This window comes from Heteronotia binoei, chromosome 1 (assembly GCF_032191835.1).
Source record: "Heteronotia binoei isolate CCM8104 ecotype False Entrance Well chromosome 1, APGP_CSIRO_Hbin_v1, whole genome shotgun sequence".
NCBI classification, from domain to species: domain Eukaryota; kingdom Metazoa; phylum Chordata; class Lepidosauria; order Squamata; family Gekkonidae; genus Heteronotia; species Heteronotia binoei.
Genome location: NC_083223.1, coordinates 41,213,310 through 41,228,607, shown reverse-complemented (window position 1 = coordinate 41,228,607; position 15,298 = coordinate 41,213,310). Strand labels below are relative to the sequence as shown.

At 41.1% G+C, this 15,298-nt stretch overlaps 1 protein-coding gene across 2 annotated transcripts in view; it reads right to left on the bottom strand.

Moving 5' to 3' along the window:
- Positions 1-2,653: 2,653 nt before the first annotated feature.
- SMC6 (structural maintenance of chromosomes 6) overlaps positions 2,654-15,298 on the bottom strand; it is a 67,133-nt gene continuing 54,488 nt past the window's right edge. For both annotated transcript variants that reach the window (XM_060233634.1, XM_060233643.1), the window contains exons 23-27: positions 13,641-13,766; positions 9,972-10,077; positions 6,803-6,955; positions 4,717-4,814; positions 2,654-3,831 (exon numbers count right to left, since the gene is read on the bottom strand). In XM_060233634.1, coding sequence (XP_060089617.1) covers positions 3,720-3,831; positions 4,717-4,814; positions 6,803-6,955; positions 9,972-10,077; positions 13,641-13,766 — 595 coding nt within the window. In that variant the 3' untranslated portion in view covers positions 2,654-3,719. The remainder of the gene's footprint in view (positions 3,832-4,716; positions 4,815-6,802; positions 6,956-9,971; positions 10,078-13,640; positions 13,767-15,298) is intronic.

Below are 15,298 nucleotides of genomic sequence, written 5' to 3'. Positions count from 1 at the left end.
CAAATGCATAATCATGGCACAAAGGGAGTTCAAATGGGTAGGTAAGTTCAGAATGAGCCAGTGTTCAGGCTCCTCTCCTGCCTGTTATACAGCAGATGGGAGGACTTGATGCTGCATGAAAAGTGGACAACCAGCCACCAGCAAATCCCTGGCAAGACCTGCATCTGACGGGTGGCAGTGTCCCAGCGCTGCCTTGACAGTGCTCCCCAGCCTGAGAGAATTCTTTGCCAGCAGAAGTGTATGGACCGGGCAGTCGATGTCCTTGTTGTACAGCCTTCACTGCTGCGAATGTTGGTGTCAGGGTTTGTAATCAGCTACAATGTTGCTTCCACATACCCACTCTGTATCAAAGTGGCAATGTTTTGTGATGTGTGGTCTACATTCACCCCCTGCACAGAACTATGTAGCTCAGGGATGGAACTGTCCCCTCCTGAGGCCTCTACCATGTCTTGGCAGTCCAAAAAGACAGGTCCTCTGAATACCACCAATGGGCACTGAGGGAAAGACAGACATGCTGCTTTGCTGGCTGCTCCAGAGTTTTGCCTTGTGCTTTGGAGCGTTCACCCTTGACTATTGCCTCTGTAGAGGGATGCATAGTGGACAAAACTCGTTGGGTCATAGTCCTCCATGAGGGGATGCAGTACCGGGGAGGAAGATGTTGCAGCACCTGGTGAAAGGCTGTGTCCTCTGTGAGGGAGAAGGGATGGCCATCCACAGCAATAACCTTGCCAACAAGGCAAGGGACTGCCTCCTGGGCCTCCACATAGCACTTCTGGATGGCACTGTTGGCATCCCCATGAGAATGACCTCTTGGGGGGGGGGTGGCCTGCATTGACATCTCACCACCCATGGCCCCCTGAGTATGGGGAGCCTTTTGTGGAAGGGCCTCCTGCACCTCTCCACTTCTCCCTGCTGAGAGGGAGTGGGCCTCTCCTTTCTCCCACTGGCTGCCACTCCTTACCCTGCTGGTAACATACAGAGATGCACATTTTACAGGTGCCTATGGAGGACAAGTGTTGGAGGGTTCCACCCCTCTGAACATAGGCATGGCACGCCCAGAACTCTGCCACACAGGGATCACTGGGGAGGGTGCAGAAATGTTTCCAAAGTGTGGGTTTGAAACAATACCCCAGGACTGGAAAAGGTGGGAGGAGACCGCTGTTTTCTGGCATTGGACTCAGAGGGTCTATGGTAGGGTGTGCTGAAGGCAGGAGCAGCAACAGGGAGTTGTGTGGAAGGGGAGGATGCTGTTTTAGTAGCAAGTAATTGTCTTAGCAGCAAGAAGGAACTTCAGAGACTAGGTAAGTTTGAACTTGCTCCCCCCCCCCCTTTAAATGAGACTTCTGGATGGGGCAGTGGAGGGGTTAAAGGATCCAAGGGAGTGCTTTTCCTGACCATAACTAATTCCCCAAGAAAATGTTTGTAATTGATTTTGAAGGAGGAGAACAGAAGGAGAAGCATAAATTTCTTTACACCTTTACTTTCCTGCACTCAATTCCTTGCAGGTCACCATTTAACGATGGAGCCTCTCCATATGCAGAAACATTTTTGCATATGTGCAGAACAATATGAACTTTTAATTCACAAAGAAACAAAACAGTGTGAAGAGGTCTGATGATGCCTACTAGAAGCAAAAATAGTTGAGCGTCAGTGAAAGAAACAAAAAGCAGCCATGGAAGAGAATATTGATGCCCATGAGGATAGACAGCTTTAATGGGGTCAGATTCACAGAAAATAGGTCCATTAATGGCTCCTAGCCATAGCGACTAATAGAATCTTCCCTGTTCAGAAAAAGTAAACCTCTTAAACCCTCTTCATATCTTAAAAAGTAAAAATATCTTTAAAAGTTAAAAGTATCTTTAAAAGTAAACTTCTTAAAACCCTCTTAGTAGCTTAATTTTCATGCGTTGTTTGTAAGCCCTCCCAGAGCAACTGATTGGCTATATGAAACAATGCTGGACCAGAGGGACCACTGGAATGATGCAGCAAGGCTCTTCTTATGTTCTTAAGAATTTGGCCTGCTCAAACCCCTGACGTGAAGGAGAATTAGGTGCACACCCTATCCAAACTCTCCCATGCAACGGAGGGAGGAAGTAAAACACCTTTGTCTTTGGCATTCAGGATAAGAGTGTGACGAACAGTTCCCTACAATATCTAGGTGATATAAAAGGTACACATCCCAAAATACAGCAGTCGCATGGTAGGGAGAGGGAAAGAATTCCCATTGAAAACTTTCACACGCTTTCTTGCAGACCCCCACAAACTGAGAAACATTTTCTACCTAATTTAATGTTTGTCATTACATTAGCTGCAAATAAGGGGTTGGCGCCAGTGGATTTTCATAAGCAGGAAGGGACTTTCTCATCTCAACTATCATGGCGTAGCTCAAAGGGCTCCCCAAAATGCTGGTCCTGGGGGAAGGCCCTGTCCCGCCCCCCCCCAGTAACATGACGGTGAACCTGAGGTGGAAGGAGAGATGCAACAGACATCTAATCACAGAAATCTACCACAGGATCTAATCCAATGAATATAAATAAGTGAACTTGACTAGAAAGCATTCCAGATTGGCAAAGAGGGTACACAGATGAAACAGAGGAAGGGCAATGCATTAAGATTATCTGGTACTGATTTGTATTAGATTTGTAAGCTTCAGTTTGTTATCCAATAGATTTTATTAGAAGGACTCATTGGAGAAAAATATATGCAATTGATTTTAAATGAACAAATTCTGACTAAAAGGAATCAGAAAATCTTGCTAGAATTTATATTGTGCTCTAGCTTTAGTAAGAGAGACTTAAAAATATCACTGATGTGAAATAAAACAATATACATGGAAGACTGCAATGCTTCTTTTCAATTTGTATGAGTGTGTGTTCCTGAAGATCTTGATGATAGCATGATACCTGGCCAGGGAATGGTATATGCTGGAAAAGTACTCATGCTAGAATTTTTGTATTCTGCCTTAAAAGGAAAAACTGAACTTAATAAAATTACAAATTAGAAAGGAAATAATTTAAAACACACACAAACATCAGTTCCATTAAATCTAACTTTCACAGTCAGTCAATTGAGTTCAAAGGCTTTTTGAACCATATCTATCTTAGTTCAGAAGGTGTCTACAGTCAGAAACCACTCACCTCCAGAATTTGCTTACAGCAATTGAAAAAGCCCTCCCCGCTCATGGGTCCCAACTCCTAACAAACGTAACTTTAAATCAGGTTGGTTTCCACAGGAAAGCACCACCTCTGGACATTAAACACTTTTTTGGCTGGTCGCTACATACAGTACACAGAAGTGATAGATGTATTAAGTACCATCAATGCCTAGCTGTAGGAGCTAGGATATAAATGGCTGGGGTCCAGAAAAGCTAATCAGTGTGGGATATTGCTTATATCATAGAAAAGAGTGACCATTTATTTAATATTGGAGGAATTCTAGGCAAGAATTTATTAATTTAATAAAATAAGGTTTAAAAACTTTTTCACTATAAACTTAATGTCTTAGAATGGTTATTATGTAAAATTTATTGTCTGCTCTCTAGTATTTTGTAATATCTTTGGAACAATAAAAGTAGCATGTTTCTTGCTTCCATGAATAACGCATTTCTATTCATTTCTTTTTACAAACATAACAGCTGCTGCAATGCAGAGAAGGCACTAGTGCAAAATTTTGAACACATGTTAAGTTGACAATGATGAGAAGTACATAATTAAGTGTATTCATTCCTCATCTTCATCTTCTTCACTTCTATGAGGGAAACTCAGCGTACGTTGTCCTCTCTCAGGGTCTTGCATTCGGAGGATTCGAAGAAAGCGACTGGTAGGCAAGGAACTATTATAAAACAAAACAAAGGTAACCAAATAATGGCTTCTTCTTGAGCCAACTCTTACACTCCAACCATGCTAGTTTTCCATTTCCAATCTAACTAAACTGATGATGATGATCACACTTTAAACTGACGAGCAAATCCTCACTAAATGGTATACACATTACTTTAATTGAGATTTTCATATTCAACTTTTAGTTGCTTTGATAAGAAATGTTGCTTGCAGCCATGACTGGAAAGTTGCTGAAGGGATGAGGCGCAATGTGTCATAAAACTGCTATCATCTGCTGGGCTTATGTTCCAATCTCTTATTTCTACAGGAGTGAATTTACAGGCTCATCACAAGCTAATAGCAGAATAATGGCGACAATGTACACATTTCAGCTGCAGGCACCAAAAGTTTATGGGTGTTGTCTCATGGCTCCTATGTAATTCAACGTACTGGGAAGATGCCATAGTGAGCAGAGTACTCTAGAGAACAATATATCATGTTACATGGAGGTGGAAGGAGCAAACTTGGATCCAGCACCCTCTTTGATATTTCCTTTTAAGAATTTAAGTTGCATTCAAAGAAAAAGATTTCTGTAGCCTCAATTAAATTTTCTATACCCCTTCATTTTCTTGATTCGCCATTCCCACTGATAGCACTAAAATTCATCTAGCAACCACTTACATGCTGCAAGTCTTATTTTAGATGGAAATTTAAATTATATCATGTTTCTGGGGTTTGCAGCTAAAAACCAGTGTATTTGGCAGCATCGAAGATGTGTATAGTAGGACACAAAAGGGGGAAAACACTACTAAAATCCTAGGCGATACATATGAAAAGAACTGTGGCTAACATCGCATATTTACTTGCTTCAAGCCAGAAAAACAGATGAACAAATTACCTCATATTCTGCGGTGTGAGCAAAATAAATTGACGATAACGTTGAGAATCTGCCATCTTAAGCATCATGTCCATTGCAATTCTTCTGTTAATCATATCCTAAAAGATATGAGGAAAACTATTTAGTGTCTCTTCATATAAACAAATTTAGTTTAAGTTTAAACACATAACATGTTGTAGCACAGGGCTGAAACTGAAATACCAAAGCAAAGAAAACAGGTGTGGGGGATCCAAAGAATAATGGTGCAGTATAGGGGAAATGCAATGTCTCTGGACTCCCTTGTACATAGTGATGGACTGATGGACAAGGTCACTTATTTGCATATTTAGTTTACATTGCCAACCCAGAGACACACTTTTTACATTTAGAATCACATCACAATGTGGGAGACATTTTGGTCAGGCATACAGAATCTATATTAGAGTTCATTTCAATCCCAGTAGCTTCCTAACACAAGGTAGCTACTATATCATTGCAGAAGGTAATTAACTTCTCAAAGGAGCTATTGTTCTAATTGCAAGCTGATGCATTTGCAGGAAGTTTAAGTTTAGACTTCCTGGCAACCAGTTATTTTAAGAGGCAAGAGAAAAAAAGCAAAGCAAGCACCCTTGGCTGGACAAAGGAATGTGCCCTCTTGAACTTGTAAACTACAAAAGACTTGTCAGCAGAAGTATCCAGAGAGGTGTCTCCAAAGTATATGAAGCCACCCTTGGGTAGTCAATCATGGTTGCTTGAATAATTTGGGATGAAGCCAGTTAAGGTATAAAATGGCCTGCATTTCCTGTATCCCTCAGAAGGCTGATGGGTTCCTAAAGGTCTTTCAATCTCTGTTCATGCAATAAAATAAGATTCCTTTTGCAACAGGACTTGCAGTGTGCTGCTTATTGGACAGGAAGCACTCTTGCCCACAGGCTGTGTGGAACAGGACCATTATGAGATTCATGAGTGAATCTCCTGAAATCTTCAGCCATAATTGGAAGGGCTCCAATTGCTTGGACCAGCACCACAGGAGGATGGTTAAACCCATTTCCATGCATACTTTCGCCTCCTGCTCCCAAGCTATTAGCTCTGCTGGGCAAAGTACATGTCTATACTTAGTATGTATGGATGTGGTGTTTTGTGTTTAATAGGATGTTTATGAGCTTAAAGGGAAAGTACAGATGAAAGATGCTGCCACTCTTCTCCCAAGTAGCTTAGTGGGTCCTGACCCTTCATCTCCTGCTCACCCATCCCAAGAATTTCTGTTTCATGAACAGGTGCTGATGTCTCAGGAAGCTGACACAGCCAAGGTGGAGCACAGCTCTCCAGGATGGCAGACTAGTATAACTTATAAACAATTTTTGGTTCCAGGGGAAAGGCATATGATATGAACTATTTTCAAGCAAGTACAGGTTGAGAATGCCTGGGAACTCAGTATTTTTCACCATGCATTTTACAATGGAAGTAAAGTGGCATATTAGACTAAGCATCAGAATGAGTACAATCAATCAATATAAACTGGCAGTTCCTGGCCCCAAAGATATCCGCTTAAGCCTTGACTAGGGCCATGGCCTTTTTGACTCTGGCTCCAATCTGGCAGATGCGCTCCCCATGAAGATCAGGGCCCCGTGGTACCTACAGTGGACATCTGACACAATCTGCCCCCCCCTGCTGTACATTGCCTTAGACCTGTTTCTTTGGCTGCTCACATTTGCCAAATGCCCATGATTTGAATCTGACTATCGGAATGCTCTGTGCAGATTCAAGAAATACTGCCATCTTGTGTTTTAATTAATTGTTGTTATTTTGATTATTATATATTGTTAATTGAGGATTTTAGGATTTTTTTGAAGTTTTGTATATGTATACAAGCCTCAGATTCAGTGGGAGCTCACAGGAGCGCAGATCCTGAACCTTTCTAAGAGTTCCACCTCCTTGTCCATGGAATAGTATGTGCAGCTGCATAACAATCCCTGGATGAGCACCACCTATTTTTCTACAAAACGCCCCTTGTACGTATAGATGTAACCTGCCCTGAGTCTGCCTTGGCAGGATGGGTGGAAAAGAAATTGCAGAAATAAATAAATAAAATACATGAAAACTATACCATAAAGACATCAAATTCATCCAAGCATCTGAATGGAGATTCAGCAATTGACCACAAGGAAAGAATGAAGCACACAGTAGAGAAGGAACGTTCACCTCCCGATAAAGACTTCATGTCATCTAGAGCAGCCTTGTTTCCCTCTCCAGGTTGAACCTTCAGTTTTAAAACAAAGAGAAGTATTATTATTATTAGAAACTAGCTGAAAAATACGCATTTCTAAAGAAGTTAATATTTCTTTAGCACTGCAGTACATGTTCACGTTGTGAGGGAACCCGCTGTTCATGAGTTGGAAGGCATCCTTTGTGTGGTGACTTCTTCCATGTATTTCACTCTATGTACTGAAGAAGAGTGATAACCCCGCCCCCATCTATTCCACACAGATTTACTAATCAAAAACACACACAAATAATGACCTTCATGGATACAGAAGGTGAAAGCAGTTTTTAATTGTTAAGTAACACTGACCATGAGTTACTGAGTTGCATGGAAGTCCAACACAGCAACATTTAAAATCAAAAAGGGCAAATTCTCAAAAAGGAAGGGATTAGTTGAAACGAAACAGAAAAGCAGAGCTGGGAAGGTCAAATATCTTCAGGATGCCTGGAGATTATTTAAAACCACAATAACAGAAGCTCAGCTAGAATGAACTACGAAAGACAGAAACTATGACAAGGGTAAAAGAAACTATGGCAATATGAGGCTAGCATGGTTAACAAATGGAGTCATAGAAGTCATAAAAGGCTTCAGTAAGGGAAGGCCTAAGCCAAATGGGAAGAATGATTAAGCACAAACTGAAAAAGAAATGCAAGACAGGAGGAAGGCAAACAAAAATGGAATTTTATGGAATACATCACTAGAAACATTAAGGATAAGCAATAAGAACTTTAAATTTATCAGACACACAAGCCAGTGATAGAGGAGTGATGTTCCTGCTTAAAACATGCTGAAAATGAATGATATTTTCACAGGAAGAGTGCTTGCTGAATTCCACATAGCACAAGTAAATAAAGGAGCACAGATAGCATCCACAGAAGTTAAGAATCCTCATTCTGCCATGGAGACTTTCTGAGTGTCTCCTTGGGCCAGTTACATACTTTTCAGCCTAACCTACTTCTCATGCTTATTGTTGAAAGAATAAAACAGAGAAGAGAATGATATAAGCTGCTTCGGATGCCCACTGGGGGAAAGGCAGGATATAAATAAATGAAGTAAATGAATAAATGACTCAATAAATAAAGCAGAATCACTGCAGTCTGGAAAGCTGTAAATCCCCAGTGTTCTAAGGAAGTGGGATACATGTCATTTATCGTCCAATAAGGGACATATTTTTGTAAAATTAAGTCAGAGTAGCTAGAGTCTCTCTTGAGAGTGCGAGGACACCTGCAGGTTATAGCTACCATGACAGTTTTCCAAGTAAAGAAAGTAACATGAGCAAGTCAAGAACTCAGCTAAATCCTGACCTATATGAAAACCTGAAATAAAAAAACACATTCTGGTATTAAAATTAAAATAGCTCAATTAATACATTTATTTAAGAGGACATTTAACAGCAAGTTTAAAAACCCAGCAAAGAGCAATTGAGGGGAAACTCCAGGAACATGGCCTCTTCCCCCCCCCCCCCCAAAGTCCTACTGCATCTTGGGTACCAAAAAACCAAAGAAACAATTGAACAGTGGATCTCAGATCACTCCCTACAATCAGATGGGGCACAGATACAGAAATATCCATTTATTCCGCAGCATACCAAATGCTTCCAACCAACAATTTATCTTAGATCCTTTGCGATCTCCAAATATTGGAGAATCTTTACCCTTTGCATGCTTTACTGTTCTACCCTCAGCCCTTATGGAAGGCAGATGCCATCATGTCCTACTCCCTCAACAGCTCTGCCCATGCCCTGCAGGGAAAGCAGAGTCTACCAACCATATTCTGCTGTACCAACCATGGTACAATGCCATTCGATCTCAGTTGATAGCCCCAATCCTGTCTACCAGGAAGATCTGAACAACTTTACGTCTCCCTCCTCCTTGCAGATTCTTCCCAGGAGAAAACGAATAATGTAGCTAAATTTTGCCTTCGGGAGTGTAAGATATGCAAGTATCCTGCACCCCAATCAGTGTTCATTGCCCCTTATTTTATTGTTTATTTTAATTTAATTTAATTTCTATTGTTACCATTATTACTGATTTTGTATCAAAATAAGAGCCCTGTGGCGCAGAGTGTTAAAGCTGCAGTACTGCAGTCCTAAGCTCTGCTCACGACTTGAGTTCGATCCCCGGTGGAAGCTGGGTTTTCAGGTAGCCGGCTTGAGGTTGACTCAGCCTTCCATCCTTCTGAGGTCAGTAAAATGAGTCCCCAGCTTGCTGGGGGGATAGTGTAGATGACTGGGGAAGGCAATGGCAAACCACCCCATAAAAAGTTTGCCGTGAAAACGTGAAAGCAACGTCACCCCAGAGTCGGAAACGACTGGTGCTTGCACAGGGGACCTTTCCTGTATCAAAATAAACTTTGAAAGTTACAAGACACCAATCAAGAGGCAAGATATACCAGCTACTGTCTTGGAAAAAAACACTTTGGTCTATCAGTCAAGGTTTTTAAAAAAAACTACTACCCATGTAAACTAGAGAGGGTATTTTCAGACCTATTTATTCCAATGGGACAACACCAGCTAAAACAAAAATACTTACACTTAACTGAGTTAAGCCTGTCATACTCTACTACAACATACCAGCATTGTAGCTGCTTGCACTTTTTTCGAATGCAAGTACAGAAATGGAGACTACCTCAATAAGAGCCAGTATCTGTTCTCCCCCGTAACCCACCTCAGTCAAAGCAGGTTATGGAGAGAAGGGATCTGGGCAGCCTAGCCCTAAGAACCATTGGCTGTCAGTCATGTGGGGCAAAGCCACCATAAAACTTTCTGTGCTTGGTGAAATCTCAGATGTTACTTCCATTTAATGTCTGTACACCTGTAATTATGGAACGCCTAGCAGCATCATAAGAACTGGGCACTCCATATGACTGGGCTTCACTCATGACACTCTTCCGCTACACTGTTTTGCTGTCAGGCCTGGTTCAGTGTGGGAACTGAGGAAAAACTGTGAACAGCAACCAAATAAGACAATAACCATTGCAAATCAATCCACAATGAAAATTTAAAGTTACTTACTGTAATTGAGAGTTTTTCATTTTTGTGGTCAAACTCAATTTTTCCAGAATATGACCTCTGACTTAACAAAGAATTAAAGTAGTATTTGCACCGCATAGTTAGGAACCTTCAGAATGAAAACAAACAAAATACCTACTGAAAATACATATTTACAAAGGGATGGGGGGGAGGGAGGGGTTCCACTTCCAAAACAAGTATATAGAAAGACATTTCTATTTTTCAGTTGTAATATTCTAAGGATCTACTTGCTTTGAATAGTTAAAAAGTGCTAATGTGAGTTAATTACTAATTTAAAAGATAATGAAATTCCAGTTCAATAAAAGCACCACAATTTCATGAAAAAACAAGGAACATGGAGACAAAGAACATCAGATTTTATATACATTCTAAGCATTTATATTTATATTCCAGATTGATGATTCTGGGGCAATTCAGTACAATAACTGTCCAGTATTTTGTAAGCTTTATTCCATTCCCAGGTGAAATATACTGTTAGAACAATGGTAAGCACATCTACTGTGCCCCATTTTATTCAATGGGCCTTACTTCCAGAAAGTTTTTTTTTAAAAGATTACTGTGTCTTTAACAAGCTCTGCTTGCAGCAGTATTGCAGATTTGGGGTGAGGAGGGGGAGAAAATATACCCTAAAGGCTCTCTGCTTCAAAATAAATGTCATAAGGTTCCAATGATGAAGAAGAGCTGGTTTTATACCCCACCCTTCACCCAAAGTAGTCTCAGAGTGGCATACAATTGCCTTTTCCCTGATAAAAAGAGGACTGCCACATTACAATACCACCAAGTAAGGCAATTTTCAAATCTTAGTTACAGCTAGTTGGTCAACATTTAAAAGAAAGCATTCTCCCCATCTTGTGGATATTTTAGCCATGTAGACACCTCTTACCACAAACTTGTCCCAAAAGGTGCAGGCACCATGGAGGCTGTGTGGCTGAGAGCCAGTTTGGTGTAGTGGTAAAAAGCAGCAGACTCTAATTTGGAGAACTCTGTTTGATTCCCCACTCCTCAACATGCCAGCTGGGTGACTTTGGGTCAGTCACACTTCTCTTTGAACTTTCTCAGCCCCACCTACCTCACAAGGTGTCTGTTGTGGGGAAGAGGAAGAGAAAGAGATTGTAAGCCGTTCTAAGACTCCAAATAAAGGGTGGGGTATAAATCTAACTACTCTTCTAAAAATTAAAAATTATGGTTTGGCACAGAAATAACACACTCAGTCTATTTAGCTCACTGGAAGCATGATGCAAAGCAGTGTTGCAAGTAACTACTTAACTGTGAAATCTCAGACAGAGTTGCACCCTTCTAAGTTTGGGGAGGGATGGTGACTCAGTGGTAGAGCATCTGCTTAGTAAGCAGAAGGTCCCAGGTTCAATCCCCGGCATCTCCAACTAAAAAGGGTCCAGGCAAGTAGGCATGAAAAACCTCAGCTTGAGACGCTGGAGAGCCGCTGCCAGTCTGAATAGATAATACTGACTTTGATGGACCGAGGGTCTGATTCAGTATAAGGCAGCTTCATATGTTCATACGTACAGAAGTGAAAGGACTTAAGAGTATAACACTGCCTAGGATTGCATAGTAAGGATTACATTTTTATTTATAAATTTGTAGTTTACAGAATTCTTCTGTTGTCCCACTGGTATATTCTTATTGTGAATTTTTTTTTCATAAGAATTAAAGCAGAGAATACTGAAGAATGTTTCAATTATTGTATTATTGTATTCCCTTCTAAAATTTTAAAAAGAGTAAACATCTAGACATCAGTCTGCAAACCTTATACAAGGGGATCTTGTTTGTGTTACCTACAATTATAGCCAATGCAGTTGTAGAACTTACATCCATGGCTATAATTAACCATAGAAGGAAAACAGAAATTCTTATAGGCGAGGGGAGATTCAAACCTGGGTCTCTCAGGTTCCCCATGTCCCCACTCAACTCTGCTGCTGAAACAGCAGTACTCCTCCTCCTGGGTCCAACTGAGGTGGCACAAGTAGAGGGAGATGGGGAGGTGGCATGGAGTTTGGCAAAAATTATACACACAAACACATATATTGGCCACTTTGTGACACAGAGTGTTGGACTGGGTGGGCCATTGGCCTGGTCCAGCATGGCTTCTCTTATGTTCTTAATTCAAGTTGCTGTATGTTTTATTATTCTACTGTTTTAACTGTGTAAGATGTTTTAAATTCAAATTATGTTAGATTTTTATGTGTTCTGAGCCGCCCTGAGCCACTTCGGTGGGAAGGGCGGGATATAAATAAACTTGAACTTGAACTAGGAACAAGTGGAGGGAAGGAAGAGCGACAGAGAACGGGTGGGAAGGAGAGAGAAAGGGGAAAGTGACAGAGAAAGGATGTGGCAGAGCTGAGGAGGCAAAGACGAAGGGTATGGGATGTCCCCTCTCAGAAGGTTCTTGCGTGTTCCCCTTATACATACAAGCAGGGGACATGCAAAGACTTGTGGTGGGAATCTCATTTTGCCTTCCCACAATAGTCTCTCTTTCCCATTCCTGAAAGCCCCCATTAGTCTGTACTGCTTTCCTGCTTCTGCCTCCCCTTTCCACACAACAGCCAACCAGGGCAGACTGTTAATTTGAACTCAGGTGGTAGAAAGTCAAGCAGTGGCTGCTGACGGGCATGGCCGCAATAGGTTCTCCTTCAAAGGCCAAAACAGCCCCAGAAAAAGTCTTGCCCATTCCCCCTTTTACTGACAGAAACCAAACTTGGAATGTTGAAGTTGCATAACAATGGCCATGGAAGGCATCCATTTATTGATGCTACAGCTACTCATTTAATTATTTTTTGGGGGGGTTTAAACCTTTTTTTAAATTTAGATTTTAAAAATTTTTTAGAAGTCAGTGACTGAGTAGGTGGAAGAACCAGACTGGTGAGAGGTTTACCCAGAGGCAGTTTGGGGAGGGTGCCTGGCTTCTCTTTCCCTTCCCTGCTCTGCTTCAGTGCCATTGCTAAGGTGGCCATGATGGGGGCAAAGGCTCTCACTCCCCTCCCCATCTTCCTCCCTGCCTGACAAGGGTGCCCGGAGGGTGGCTGGATTGCAACATTCACTACGCCCCCTCCCCGGGAAACTGCCCCATTCTGCCTGCCTACCTGTGACACACACCCCTCCAAAGTCTCCCTTTACACAGAGGATGAATGCCACCAGAAGGTGGACAGAAGTTATTTGCATTTGCTCTCCCCAAGTGCTCCAAGCCACTTTGCTGCTTCTTGGTAGGTCCCTAGCTTATTTGCCTCCACAAAGGTGGTGGCAATAAATCTCCCAAATGCCCAGCCACTTACCATCTCAGTGGAGATGTCTCTTCTGTCCGGGCATTTTCCTGCCTGAGCACCTCAATGGCAGTGGCAACACAGACTTGCTTGCACAGCTGCCTACTTCCCTTCTCAATGGCAATGGCAGCTCCCTTGCCTGCCAGGCATAGTGATGCTTTGCTTGCACTTGCTCAGTCAACACTCTAGTATTGGAGGGATTTAAATTCATCTCCATTTTTAAAGTTTTAAGATTTTTTCCCAAAACTGTAGGGGGGTCCCCCAAGTTTGTGGGAAAATCTTATTTCTGTGTAAAAGGCTCTGATCCATGGATTAAAGTATATCCACAGACTGGGGCACACTTCACTATTAGACATAAGATGATAATCACACTCACCTTCTAAAATGTATAAATGTGCTGTATCTCTGATTCATCACGTCATCCAAACGTTTAATAAATTTCTTCAAATTTTTTACTTCAGTGTCTGCGCTATGATATTTTTCTTTTGCCTCCTGAAACTGCCTGGTTGGTAATAAAAGCGATGATGGCAAATGGGAATTAGAAGACAATGTCTGAGAATTTAAAACCATTCAATTTTAACAAACTTTTTTTGTTTAACAAACTTGGTTGCAAAACAAAACACTTCACCTGCTAAATTGTCTGTGACATGAAAATATTACTGTGGCATAGGAATGATTTATAACAAAAATCATCAATTGCTAATACCCTTATACTGTTTAATAAACTAAAAGATCTGTATCAGAAGCAACAAAACAAAATAAATCATCAGTAATATGCCTGAATAAATAGGCCGTACTACAAAAATGTGACTTGAACCACAATTCTACTTTCAGTGAAATTTATAGTAACGCAGTCTAGCCTCTCATATCAGAAATGCTACTGCACCCAATGTTCAGGCAGAGCCGCTGTTTCTCTATGGGGAAAACATTTAGATTTGTCAGGCATTACGGAACATATAAAGACAACCTCACACAAAGGAGACAACTGATTTAATAGCAAAAAAAAACTATATAAAAGCCCGACTTCTGGGGGGCGAAGACCCACAGGAACTAAAGAACACTAAATTCAAAAGAACTAATTCATTGCAAATTTTTGTGTAAATATTACACATCCATGTCCATGTAGTGGTAATTGGATAGGCATACAGAAACAATGATAAACATGTAGACCAAAAAATCAAAGGAAAAACTGCACATTTATAGATAGGAAGATCTGCCGGGATCCTACAACTTGAAATGCATGGCACTAAACATACCAGGTATATCTGAAACATGGCAGAGAGTAATGGTTCTCTCTAGATCTAAAATCTACATAAAGGTCAGGAGAGGGCATATTGAGGATGGTGTTGCAATGCTTGTGGTTAAAGGGGCACAGGTTCCAGTATCCTGGAAAACTTAATAAACTCCCCCGCACCTCACATAAAACTAGAAATCAATGTCAAGCATGCTATTTCTAAATGTTGGCTTTAATCCATACCTTTCTTCTCTTCCCCCCCTTCTCTCCCTTCCCCCCTGTGGATGCATAATAAATCCCTCTGAATCCAGGATGTTTAGTGTAACCTTGTATTAACAGTGTAAAATGCCTCACGCCCAGATTCACACAGCCATGCCTTATCAGCTAGCAGAGAATGTGTGAGAAATGGAGATGTTAACATTCCTTAGTCATAAAGAGATACAAGAGAGTAGCCTTTGAACCTTCAACTCAATTTGCATCTTTATGTTATTCTTTTGAAGTTTGTCTATAAGATACTATTCAATACTATGTCTACCATTACTTCCAAGGAATTCGTCCTTGGAGCAAGTCATGGAGTTTTCAATAAAACAAGTCTTTGATTAAAGAACAAAAGCTTGATTATTGCGAAATATCAATGCTTGAAAATCAAGGCCATTCAACAGGTTCAGAACAGACAAAAGGACATATGATTTCACTCGGTAAGTAGTTAAATAGTGGGATTCATTACCAGTGGACATAGCCATGAGAACAGATGGCTTTAAAAGAAGGTTGTGTAGATATATAAAGGACAGATCCATCAT